The 13,624-nt window shown below is 37.3% G+C and overlaps 1 protein-coding gene across 1 annotated transcript in view; it reads left to right on the top strand.

Moving 5' to 3' along the window:
- The window catches only part of gap43 (growth associated protein 43), a 100,850-nt gene extending 97,697 nt beyond the window's left edge, over positions 1-3,153 (top strand). The window contains exon 3 of the mRNA XM_007903037.2: positions 923-3,153. Within this exon, the coding sequence (XP_007901228.2) occupies positions 923-1,011 (89 nt within the window). The 3' untranslated portion in view covers positions 1,012-3,153. The remainder of the gene's footprint in view (positions 1-922) is intronic.
- The last annotated feature ends 10,471 nt before the right edge of the window (positions 3,154-13,624 follow it).

The raw sequence follows: 13,624 nt of genomic DNA, 5'->3' as shown, positions 1-13,624 counted from the left end.
GGAGGAATCCTGGTTGGGAGGAGTGTAGCTCTCATGACAACCCAAAAAAACTGCCATACATTTGTTGCAGAATATATTAGTATAGATGCATCTCCTTAGAAGGGTGTGTGCTTTCCTCTGTCATTACTTTGTTGCAGAATACCATGCATGCCTCATATTTTGGGGCTTAATTAAAGCATTTTATATATAGCTCATCAACGATAGGAGATCCCCAACAGAAAAATGCCCATGACACTCTTGCATGGAAGACCTTTCCCATGAGATATAAATCATGTCTCTACGTCAATCGGTTATTGCGTTATTGGCGGAAACACACACACACACACAGACACTTCGTCTTTACTAGTATAGATATCTTTTACCTGTTATACTTTCTCTTTGCACTGTAACTCTTACGGCACGCACTTTGATGCCAGTCTGAAGGTATTGACAAACTGGTGCTGTTTTTTCGATGCTATCCTTTGTGGTCTTTGCTTCCTCCCTGGTGAAAATTCTGTTATGCTTGTATGGATCGATATGATTACATAGAGTGATATGACACAAAAACAGGCCAATTGCCCCAACTAGTCCGTGCCGGACATCATAACATGTGGAAACATCAGACAATCACAAAGTGAAAAATGCAAAAATATAGTGTATAAAATATAGTCAATGCATATGATTACAATTCCCATTGTGGCCATATTTCTGCACCACAATCCCATCCAACAGCCAAGCAGTCCACAACCATAAAAATAAACTGTCTGACACATAAAGTAAGGGATATGAGAATTAGCAAATAGTTCTGATATACGTACAAACTAGGCCATATAAGTAATCCATGTTGGCTCATCTTTAATAACAGTGGGAATATGATGGACATTTTATAAAAGTCTCAATTATCAATCCTATGTTCAAGTGAAACAAATGTTTCTTCTTACAGACTCTGCGGAAGAAACAAAACTCTCTGAAAGTGTCCAACATGAAGAGGTTAAAGGTGATGGAAGCAAGGATGCTGAGGAAAATGCCTGAAGATGCAAGTTCTCCGATCCCAGCTATGCTCTCCCCTTTGACGTGTGGATCATTCCCCATATGGCTAAAGGCGGGAAAGTTTTCCAGTCAAACAGTGTGGCTTAATTTAAATGTTCTTGGTGTTGTTATGGCATTTTGATGACCATCATGGAATTCTTGCACTGTACAAATTTCTCTGGCTCTCTGTTTCACTGTGTGCAATGTTCTTTTAAGAAGTAAAAATGTAAGTGAAAATGGTATTCTTTAAATGTGATGGGAACAAATCTAGCATTTGTTTTGAGAATAAAGCAAAGTGCCAATTAATGGTGGGTAAGGCCTCATTTTGACCCTAAATATGGGTTATTATTTATCTCAAACATAATCTCCATTTAATAGAATAGAATAACCGACGATGTTTGATTGTAATCAAATTAACTGAAACTTACTTTAGATTGGATTTTAGTTGACCCAGTGAAACATAAATATGTGATAATTACATCAATGTCTCATAACCTTTGACATATTCTACTGATGTTTGTTGCATGACCTTTGGCAGAAACATATTGTGCTTTGAAGGGACAGGGGATGTATTGATTTTCTAACCAACAACAATCCACTGCCAGAAGGCTAAGTGACCTCTTGCCATGGTGTGATTTACCATTCTCTGTACTTTGCAGCAATCCTTTGTTCATCACAGAATTTCCAAGGTATTCCAAACTATTTTGTTACTAGCAGGAAACACATCTAATTTAAAAAATGGGATATTCCTCCATTTACAATCAAGAGGAGGAAACTCCACCTCAAAAGTAAAAGATCCAGGAGATTTTGTGAGAAGAGATCAAATAAGTAGCTAAATAAACGTGGCAGAGTACATACACCTCAGATTATTTAGGATTCGGTAGTTGAAGAATAACTGATTTGGGATTATTGCATGAGTTGGACCCTATTTGCATATGGTTTCTGTCTCTCTTATTCTGTGATCTTTTACACCACAGATAAAAATGCAACTCCAGACTAGTATGCCTAAAGATGCTCAAACATTTGGACATAGACTTGTTTGGGAATTATCCGAATTTTAAAAAATTGTAACAAGTCTCTCATTACCTAAAATACCAATCTCTTACCATTGTTTTTATATGGTCTGTGTAGATATTACAACAGAAACTTGAAACACTTTCTCAGTAACTCACATTTCACACTTCAATTTACTTCATGCATTCTGGGGGAAAGAAAATGTGCATTTCATTGACACAACTGCTATCATGCACTGAAATGCTGCAGTATACATTTCAAGAGAACAGATTCACATAGCTGCCTTAACTACAGGTCCTCTCATCCTTCCAAAGACGGGAACATTATGCCACATAACAAGCATGGCAGACACAGAAAGTTCACTGAACTTCTACATCGGTAACGGAGTGAGAAAGTGATGATTCTTTATCTCTGAAGATGAATTCAGTCTAAAAGCCATCACCCATTTGGATTAAAAACAGAATTCGCTGGGAACACTCAGCAGGTCAGGCAGCATCTATGGAGAGAGGAAAGTCAGTTAATGTTTCAGGTTGATGACCTTTAGTCAGAACCATCGGCAGACCCATTTGGATCATGCACTTTCTTGGTGAAAATGAGTTCCTAAAATCATATTAATGCCCAATTATAGTCCAAGCTGAGGACTGATCATGAAGAAAGTTACAATCACACAAAATCCCATTGATTTTTTGTTTGGGAATGTAGAGAATGATTTCCTTATAATCTGATCTATTACCAGCTACCAACACTCATTATCCTCTGACCAGATCTGCTTACAGATTATTAGTGAATAAATGGACAGAATTTTACTTTGTTACAATATTCATTGTTGCAACTGCCCAAAATATTGCTCATCCCTCTCAGTAGAAACTACCTTCACTATTCTGTTATTACTTAACCCCTTCTCTTAAGTTTCTCTTCAAACCTTTCCTACGTTATCACCTCTTCTGGCACCCCGTTTGCTCAACAACTAAGAAAGAAAACATGTTACCCAATGCCAAAAGAGAATACTCTATTAGTTATCTGTGTGAGTTAGCTGGGTAGGAACACATTGTAAAACAAACTTTCAAGCGTGTCTGGGATGTCCTGTAAACTATCTTACAAGATGAAATAAAGGTTTGTGTTTGTGGTCAATTGGATGTCAGAAAAAAATGACTTGAAGCAAAGAATCGCACCACACAAAACAAACATACACATCTCTCAGTAACTAAAACCAGATAGATTTTAATGTTCTCTTTCATTTTAACACCCGTGCTGGTCAGTTGATTAGCAAAATCAAAGCCATGAGTTCATAGCTGGTGTACTGGGACAGCAGCTAAACAATTACAATTTATAGACAGCATGAACAAAAATAGGCAATATTAAGCAATTTGAAGTTTGTAGATGTAAGGCACGAGAGAAGTTTGTCAATGGATCAGGTATTGGATGTTCTCTTCCTTTGCCTGTATTAATCTGTTCATATATTCTATTTGTGCTGAGAATATTATTGTTTCCCAACTGAAAATCTATTTAAATTGAATAATTCACCTAACTCAGACTGGTTAGGTTACACATCTTTACATGTTTCTTCAACTGCACAGCCCTTATTAAGCTGCATTTTCAATTTACAAATTTAAAATCCATTATCATTAATAATATAAATCCTACTATTTGAAATAATACCTTATCACAACATGAAACCAACTGAAAGTGCTTCAAAGTGTGGTGACTGTGTATTTGTGGGAAAAGGCTGGTAGGAAATACAGGGGGACAACTCAGTTCAGCTAATAAAAGCTGTTTCTGAAGTTTAATTTTTGTTTTTAGTTTTGGTTGCAAGTGTAGTTTTAGAGTCTATTACATTGTCACAAATAATGACATTTTAGTTTTAATGGGCATCGAGAATCTTCATGTTATGTGTCTGCACTTTTTATGAAATAAACATGACCTCTTGTGTGTCATTTGCTGACAGCCACCTTGAATGGGATCAACGTGGTAAAATAAATCAGAAAAAGTCACTGAGTCACACTGACAAATTATTGCATACAAGTTAGAGAAGGATCTGTTTCCATTACATTTCAAATATTTTGTTTTTTTAAACACAAGACATATTTACTGATAAATGAAGGAATTTGAATTATTTTGTTACTAACTGGTTTGGATCGATTTCTTCACTAAAACCTTGGAGCGATGTGAACTTTTAAAAAAAAATAAACAAGCTTTTATTTAGTGCCACAAGTGAACAATATTTCATTCACTTTGTTGATGGTTTAAGAATTACTTAGGCTGTAGGGATCTTAATATATTTTGTCAAGTTAAACATTAATCAAGGCCAAAATACAAACACTGAATCCACATCTTGTGAAAAAGTTAACTGAATCTGTAGACTTCATTTTGTTCCAAAATAACAAAATAATGTCACTTCCATTATTGGTGTGAGTTTAGCTGTGGAAAAAAAACCAATATATTTAAGAAATAATCAGCATGGTTACAGTTTAAATTCCTTTGGAGAAATAGTTTAATATAATTAATTTATGAATTATTCATATGTTTGTAACCCTAATCCAACCGCAAATTTGAGTCTTTATCTGAAAGTATTTTTAATAAATCCATTGTCATTTTCACTGTAGCAAACCGAATGCAAGTCCCAAATGCCAAGTAGGCAGAGCTGTAGAAAATTTTAGTTGCACAATTGTTTTAATCCACTTGTTGATGTGGCTAAATGAGCACCAATTGCTATAGCAATTGTACTCCAATAGCAATTTCAGCAGAGAGTGCAGGTAATAAATTGATGGAATACTGTATCAGTTATCTATACTTCCAGTAAAGCCTTTTATTTAATATTTAAGTTCATCCTTCCATTTTCATTTGAGGAATACTGTAAATGGAGTTTGTATCAAGGACATCAAGCTTTGTTGCAGTACAACTCAAGCAGAAAAAACAATCAGTCCTGTACACTATGAACCCAGTAAACTGGGTTCTTATATTAAGCAAAATATTTGAAAGAACATTTCTGACTTAGGAAGCTCACTATAGAGGAACGGAATTTGCAGAAGATGAATGCTTCAATAAAGTTCAAACATTATACATGAATAGGACCTATGTTGCATGGCTAATTATACAAGTGTCATAATCATATAATTGACTGCAAGTAGAATAGTTTTGGAACTTATTAAATGGAAATAGTATCAATGTTCTCTCAGGAACCTCAGATTGTCATTTCTTCCATCTAAGTATTTTCCTTTGAAATAGCAAAAATATACAGCAAGATGAATCTTTACTTAAAATGCTTGATCCAAAAACAGAAGACAAACAGGCCAATTATAATAATGTCTTAGATAGCATGTTCTTATCTCTCAGAATCATTTAAAACATGACATCTCTATTTACTTGCTTCACCCACCTTGAAATAATTCAAGTAAGCTTCTCAATCTGGTTAAAGAGTCCTTGAGTTGAGCGTCAAATGGGATCTGTCTTAATATGTTTGGCATAATACTCTGGAGTTCCACTTTTGTCTATGGGATACATTATGAACAGCAACAATAATATTAGCAACCAATGGTTGATTTTCGTCATAATACATGGTGACCAAAAAGTCAGGATATCTACCCTATTATCTAAAATAAAATCATCATTTCTTTAAGACTTATTAGACATTGTAAAGGTATCACAATATTTGGTTACCTTGTAGTTGACTTTCCCATTAGTTGCATGTTTTCAATGTGCAGCACATCCAAAAGGATGTGAAACACATTCTTGTTACTGTTATTGAAATTATATCATTTGAATAAAAAGTTAGAAGAATTTAATAGTCATGACCATAGTTGTCCTCCATGTTGACTGAAGCTATGTTGTGAATATAACCAAAACTAATAGTGCATTATGCAGTTGTAAAGGCAATATCCTTTTTTGGCATAACTAGACTGTAAATGAAAATGGACAAACACCAAACCTTTGAGCCTACAGTTAACATTTTTGGAACGTATCCACTCCATGTTGTCATTATTTTGAACATAATGCATGAATATTGTACAAACCTAAGGGAAAAGCAGCCTAGATATGCCAATAAAAGGGATACTGTCCATTTAACTCTCCATAGAAAATGTAGAAGTCAACATGAAGTAGGTCTTGACAAAAAGGGGGTCTACTTTTCTCATTTTGGTAACATATTCAAAATGTGTGAATGTCAGTGAAAATTGACTTTTTTGATATATTATACTGGCAAACTTACTTAGTATGCAGGCAAACAGCACTGAATCAACACATTCACTTCCTAACACTGCTGTGAAACATTTCACTGCAACTAATCACTTGTATGCCAGCACTTGCCAGACTTTAGTGGGAAACATATTTGGTTTATTTGCATCCTTGAACTAGATAGTGTCAGATACTCATATATTGCCAACTGTTATTGCTATTCAGTCATATGACACTCTGGAGAGAAATGTCTGTCATTTGGCCACATCAGAGGTGAGCAGTCTCTTGTTGTGACTCTGTGGCCCTTACTGAGGACTATTGCCATTTAATTGAAGATAATAAGGAATAGATTGAAAAAAGACATGGCTGAATTATTAATGATTCTTGCCCAAAGGTGAAAATCATTCTCTAAACTGGTACTGAGCAACTAATTTGTGTACATTGTACTAAACAACAACATTGTAATTTAAAAAGGATGTTTTTAACCTACTGTTTTTAAGATAAACACAAAAACACAGGAAACCATTGTCTATAACAGAAGTATTTAATATTCTTCTTGAATTCATTTTTATAATACTGTGTCACTATAGCCCTAAATAACAATGTCAGCATGTGATGTGTTATAGTTTGGATAGACCCACAAGCTTTTGCATACAAGTAACTGCTGCAATTAAAGTCTTGTTAGAATGATGTATTCTTACAGAACTAGCAAGAACTAAATACAAAGCCTGTACTAAATGGCCACTGTCCAGATCCAACAAAACCGGGTGCTTAAACTTAGTGGCCTCTTAATTCAGGTTAATTATTTCCATGGTTGGGTGACTAGAGGGAGGTGTATTATGTAGTATGTGCTTTCGTATTAATAAAAGTGGAAATTTGCAGGTTTTACTCATCAAAACAGGGCAAAAGGGATCATTATAACTACAGTAGTGTGCAACCGTGACCCATAATAATATGCGACTGCTTAATGAAGGCTTCACTTGCATTGAGACATGCTGCTGCCGAAATGATAGGATTGGGGAAACAGACTATTGAATGCAGGTGACTGCTTAACAGGATTGATTGCAAGCTGGGGGAGGGAGTTGTATTACATTGGGAATTTATTCATGCATGGAATATATTAAGGCCTGTTCTAACTGGGATTGGAACCTTTTGCTCACTATCTTTTTGAGGGACATGCAAGTCCAGATTCATGCTGAGGGACATGCACGTCCAGATTCATTGTGCATGCTGTTTATAGGTTTTGAACTGTACTAATGTGTTTGGTGGAGCTATAAGTTTGACTTGGAATTAATTGATGCTTAGGCTAAAAAAAATTAAAAAGAAGAAGCTATATGCATCTTTCCAATTACCCCAGCACAAACCAAACTTCAAATAGCTATAGTCAATCGGCAGTGTCATTGCAAGGGTTAATTTCCCAGTTGCTGTCCTGCTTCAGGTCTAAAGTTACTAAATGAAATGGAAGATTCATGTAGCAGCCATCCAGTATGTTATACAACCTACCTTTTACTTTTGTCTCATTCTAAAGTGCCCTTCACCCCACAAGCAGTCATTTGTAACCGAACGTATCAATTTGGCTTAAAGGATATACACACAGTGAGACACTACAATTAACACAAAGGATAAAATGCTCTTACTCAAGTTTCTTGGCAAATTGTCATGATTATCATGAACACTGACATTATAAGATATCAGTGTGAATTTTCACATGAAACGTTACCTCGTTCTATACAAAAAATGTTCTTTGCCAACGGGACATTGTGTGTGAGGTTGGAAGCATGCAATGCTCCCTGCCTGCTGTACGTTGCCTGTGTAGTTGGAAACATGCATATTTATTTTTTGGCCTTATAGTGACATGTGTTTGATCGCCTTCCTGCCTACTTGATTGGCCACTGCCTTATGCAATCCTGATCTACTTGCTTGGTGCTGTTGAGTCCTTGTGATGTTATGTAGTGCTTGATTGCTGGTATTTTTGTACTGGTAAATTATTTTTACTCAGCAGTGATGATATTCTGAATTTGTGAGTGTGTGTAATTGGTGTGGCATCTGAGATGGTTGATGCAGAGTGTGGCCTGCCTTTTTTCACAAAACGTCAGAGAGACAGAGGGGAGAATGAAAAAAAAATAAAAGTCACCGATCTTCACAAAACTCAAGCCTCTGGTTTCTTTTTCACACGCAACCAATTCTTGCTAACTCATACAGGTGAAAAAATGTAGTAATTATCGTATTATGGAACATTCTGACTTTTCCTGAAATAACTTCTCCTGACTTCATTACAATGTGTTTGATCCACCACCCCCAAGACTGCTGACACTGAAATGCATGTCAGTGTTTCTGAACCTACCACGGTGCAGATCTCAGCAGTTCAGTGTTGGATCAGGGAATAGAGCTTAGCTTGGCCACGTACAGTGTTTGGCCACACAGGTTTCCATTGCAATCAACATTCTTTTATGCCTTGTCATAAGTAGAGCCATTAAGACTGGTATTTTCAACGTTTAATGCTTCTTGTGATCAAAGATCAAAGAAGGTGCCAGTGTCATGGAATCTGTGGAGCCACTCACGGTTGGAAGCCTGCAAGCAATGTTTTCTGTTGGCATTTCTTACAAGAACATATACTTTTTTTAAAACCACAGCCCTGTCCTCTGGAACTCAATTTCAAAGAGTTAAAAACATTTTTCAAAAGCACTGTCAAAGTCTCACATCTTAAAATCACACATTTGTCTGCAGAGTATACACCACTACATTTCCTAAGCTCTTTGAGATCTTCTTTCATGGGGAGGGCACTATATAGAACCATAGAAAGAATGATAACATTATATCCTTTGATTTGTATTATAGATATGTAATATTCTTTCATATGGACTTTACTTGATTTAATTTTATTACAATGGGAGTATCTTGAAGTGAGGAACAGGAATATTCACAGTAATAACAATTAAAAATAACGTAAATTGCATATGGAAGAATATTTTGTCTAAATCGATTATATTCAGTTACTTAAATTCAGAGAATTGGTTTCATGTGCCAATTTCTTACAATTTAAAAAAATGTGACCTCACAAACCTCACTGACAGTAGGCAGGAGATAAATATGTTTAGCTTGGATTTTGTATAGTTGTAGCCAATTTACACTTCAGAGACTGTAGGGTTTAATACAATACAGGATGGGTCACTTGAGACAGTACACTTTTCTGAAACTACTTACATTTCCTTCCCACAAAAAATGTGTTATGCAAAAATACTGTCCTCTTCTGATACTGAAAGGATATATATTGAGAGGCAGAATATCAACAACAGCACATAGTGATACTAAGTTTTAACTCTAAACATTTTGAAGAAAGTGTGAGAAAGTGTAAAAAAAGCGAGAAATCTGCTTCTGTGGACTCTACACAATCTGTACTGACCTGAATCTTTTTAACAACAACAACAAGATTACATTTATATAGCGTCTTTCCTCAAATGGAATCAGGTAACCCTCTTTGAAGGATTCTTGCCCCTCCCTGTTTGCTTTTACTTTACTTTATCAACACTAACACTTACCCCAACCTATTAATTGATCTGTATGAATNAAAAAAGTTTGATTTCATAAACATGTGAGAAAAATTATTGATAGTTTTCCTCCTTAAATTATGAGACTGAGAATAATACTCCAGTGGTATTGTTTGCCCGAATCCGGGCTTTGGTTTACTACATGGGGTAAAATTGAAAGCAAGTTGTCTGCTTGGAAGCGAGTCAGTTATAAAGGACATAAGTTGAAGATAGATCCAAAACTTGCACTTATCTATGTCACAGTGAAACATAAGAACACAGCCTGTTTTTCGAGTTTGCTGGCATGGCAGACCTTTTAATCTCATTTTTCTGCTCTTTCTCCAGATCCCTTTATATACCCTTACTTTCCAAATAACAACAAGAAAATTGGTTGGGAGGACGTCCCAAGGCGTTGGAGAGTCAGTGTTTTGGACCCAAGCTGTGGGCAGGATTGGGGAAGATGGAGAGCAAAACTGCACAAGGCAGTTGTGTGCACTCAGCCAATGCACTTCTGAATGAAGAGCTAAATCACAATATTCTGTTTCTACTTCTTCTAGGAAATTTATAAAATTTCTGTGGCTCTGTGCTCGATTTCCTCTGTGGATAATATTGATCACTTTATTGACACTAGACATCACATTTTCACTGGTTTTCCACAAAAGGACTCCTGGTGTTTTCAAATCCCTTCACTCCTTGGTACCTCCCTACCTCTCTGATCTCCTCATTCCCCAATCCACCAACCGACGCCTCTACTCAACTGGCAACGGCCTCCTGTTTGTCTTTCGCACTCTCCGCTCCATCATTGGAGGTCGGGCATTCAGCCCCTACACCACGAAACTCAGGAACACTCTTCCTCAATCTCTCCACCTTGCCCCCTCTCCCCTTTTTCAAGTCCCACCTGAGAACCTTCCTTTTCAACCATACTTATGGTCCACTCTCCCCAGCTCAGAGTCAGGCTCCGTCACTGTTAAGCGCTCTGAGATGCTACCCTGCGTAGAGAGTGCTATATAAGTACAAGTTGTTGTTGTGTCTGATGCAGTGGATGGTAGTCCATTCAATTCCATTTTGTTTCAGCAAACCTACCAAACCATTTTTACAGCCGATCATCGATTTTGCACCATCCGTCACGATGTAGGAACACTTCTGAAATCCACCATATTTACTGACAGTTTTTAGCAGTTTTTTTTTGCAGTTTTCAGAGGAATTAACTAAGTCATTCTTTATGAACAATAACATTTTCATCAATGGTTCTGATGAAAATTAATGGCTGACTGATATCAATTACGCCAGTCTTCTCGTCTAGAACTATTGAGAAGTATTTACATTTTTCAATGATTGTCCTGAGCTTTGTATTCACATAACAAAAACAGAAATCACTGGGAACACTTAGCAAGTCAGGCAGCATCTATGGAGAAAGGAAAGTGAGTCAACGTTTTGGGTCCACGACCCTTCGTCAGAACCAAAGGGTTTCTTTCTCCATAGATGCTGTCTGACCTACTGTGTGTTCCTAGCGACTTCTGTTTTTGTTTTCAGATTTCCAGCATCTGCAGTATTTTGTGTTTTGTTTGTATTCACATATTCATTCATGTCACTTATTCTGTTTGCCATAATTTGGTGAGACAATCCTACACTTTCAAAATTATTGACTATTTTTACATCACCAAACGCACAAGCCAGTATATTTGTTGTATTTTGTCTTGTGTCGTGTGTTGCTGTGCCTTCTGATGTTTAACTCCTTCAAGACAGATATTACAGAAATATTACCCGCAGCAAACAAAGCACTGAGGTTTTCCATTATTTTCAATAAACAAGTAATCAATTTCCCAGTTACACTGAAATCCTTTATTTTCCACTTCTATCTTCCTTTTCTTACCGAGACTCACATCCTGCTGGGCCAGATTCACTCTGTGTCTCCCCAGCTTTCACAAGCCACGAGTAGCATGACTCCTGACTGGGGTGGCGGAGCTGGAGGAGTTCTCTGGCTCCGTACCTCTTCCTGTCACTCTTGGTGTGTTCTCATGCTGCCACAGCGCAGACTGACCACAAGAGGCGAAGCCAGGAGATAAAGCTGTGAAGTCTGAAATGGTTTGTGGGCCGCATAAAATCACTTGTCGAGCCACTGGCGGCCCAAGTAACACCCGTTGGACCACGCTGACTTAAACTACGTGAGTTCCAGTCCTGACATGGGACTTGGGACTTGAACCCACAGCTTTCTGATTCAGAGGCGAGAGTGCTACCAAGTAAGCGAGACTGACACCTTGCCCTCATATTCAAATCTCTCCACAATTTCATCCCTTCCTATCCATGTACCTTCTGCAAGCCTACTGTCCTGGCCATTCTCTCTGGTGAGTGAACAGCAGCCTGATTCATGTCTCGTACCCCATCCAGCCCACCATTTCTGGTCGAACTTTCAGCCATTCTGCCCTGATCTCTGGAACTCTATCTCGGAGTCCCTCCAGCAAGTTCCCTCCCTCCTTATGTTTAAAACCTCCAATAAAACTTATCTTTTTGATCTATCTCTCTGTCTCAAATTTACCCCTCCTCCCTCTTCAGCTACCCACACCCCCAACTCTGGCATCCAGAGATGTGAAAGATGCAATATAAGTCTAAATTGTTATAACATACTGGTTCTGAGTATGGACCTGCAATTGAGTCTTTGTAAAAAAGTAGATTTTATGACAATATGGTTTACAGAGTAAAATATGAACTAATTTTATTTCCAAATTATCATTACACAATGTAGTCTAATTAGTAATTTTCCTAAAAAGGAATAAGGAATCCAAATTCCACAATAGGGCTTCTTTCGATCACACAAACCCATAGGAACCCCAATCTAACACAAAATTCCTTGATATTTGTGTTACTGAGAATCAGCTGCCCCTCTGCTATCTTGTCTGAAAAGGTGTCAGAAGTAAATCACTCCAGTTTGCTTTTGGTAAAATTGATCCTTAATGGTATGTTTATTTAGTGCAGCTGCTGCTTCTGAACTGTCAGAGTGCTGATCTGTTTATTTTTTGTCAAGAAGGATTGTAGCTGTTGCCGAGGGTTCAGACTGAACCCTCATTTCCACACCAAAGAATTTATGGCGGCAAAGCTTTATTCATTGGTGAGAAAAGCTCTGTTCCAAGATCAAAATCAATATACATTTCAATTAAAAAAATTAAGACCGATGGAGTTGAATATAAAGGCATTGCCTAGTGCAGCACTTTACTCAAAAGACATAGGTGTACTCCCAGCCTTAACTGAGTCAACTGATCTCAGCAGCCGCAATGGACTTGGGCTCAGGTGCTTCCATTTGATTGTTATCCAGTGCCTCCTGCTGGAAAGTATACGAGTGTGGTTGTCAAGCAAAAGGAAGGCCAAGCCCAGCTCTGCATGGTTAAAAAGCCAGCTGACATTCACTGTCTGGTGTTACACGTGATGAATTGACTGCTTGGTTGAGATACTGGAGGGCTGCCTTTACATACATGTGGAGTAACACCAAAGCCACAATCAGCACCTTCGATAATTAACACTTCACATACTGCCTTTTCCAATCTGAAACATGTTTCCTATTCCACACCCACAGTCTCTGAAAATATCATTTACATTTAAATATATATCTGCTAACTCTGCTTCCCAATTGTGCACACAGGAATGGGGATTTTTCTAATTGCCAGTAAGTCTATCTTATTTTGTTCTGTTTGGCAATTTTACGTTCCTTTGTGGTAAGAGCTTATGAGAAATGAACAGACAAGCTCAATAAATCAGTAGAGGATAAAATGTGCAAAGCCAGCAAGACCTGAAAAGATATTGATTGATGAATGACAACAGTGAATTATTTGAAATATCAACAAAAGATACTGGAGTTTGAGAGAGATTCCCAGGTTTTCAAAACCCTTTTGTTTGACTCCTTACGAGATAAA

Source organism: Callorhinchus milii, unplaced genomic scaffold (assembly GCF_018977255.1).
Source record: "Callorhinchus milii isolate IMCB2004 unplaced genomic scaffold, IMCB_Cmil_1.0 Scaffold4, whole genome shotgun sequence".
In the NCBI taxonomy this organism is placed as follows: Eukaryota; Metazoa; Chordata; class Chondrichthyes; order Chimaeriformes; family Callorhinchidae; genus Callorhinchus; species Callorhinchus milii.
This window is presented reverse-complemented; position numbering and strand designations above follow the sequence as displayed.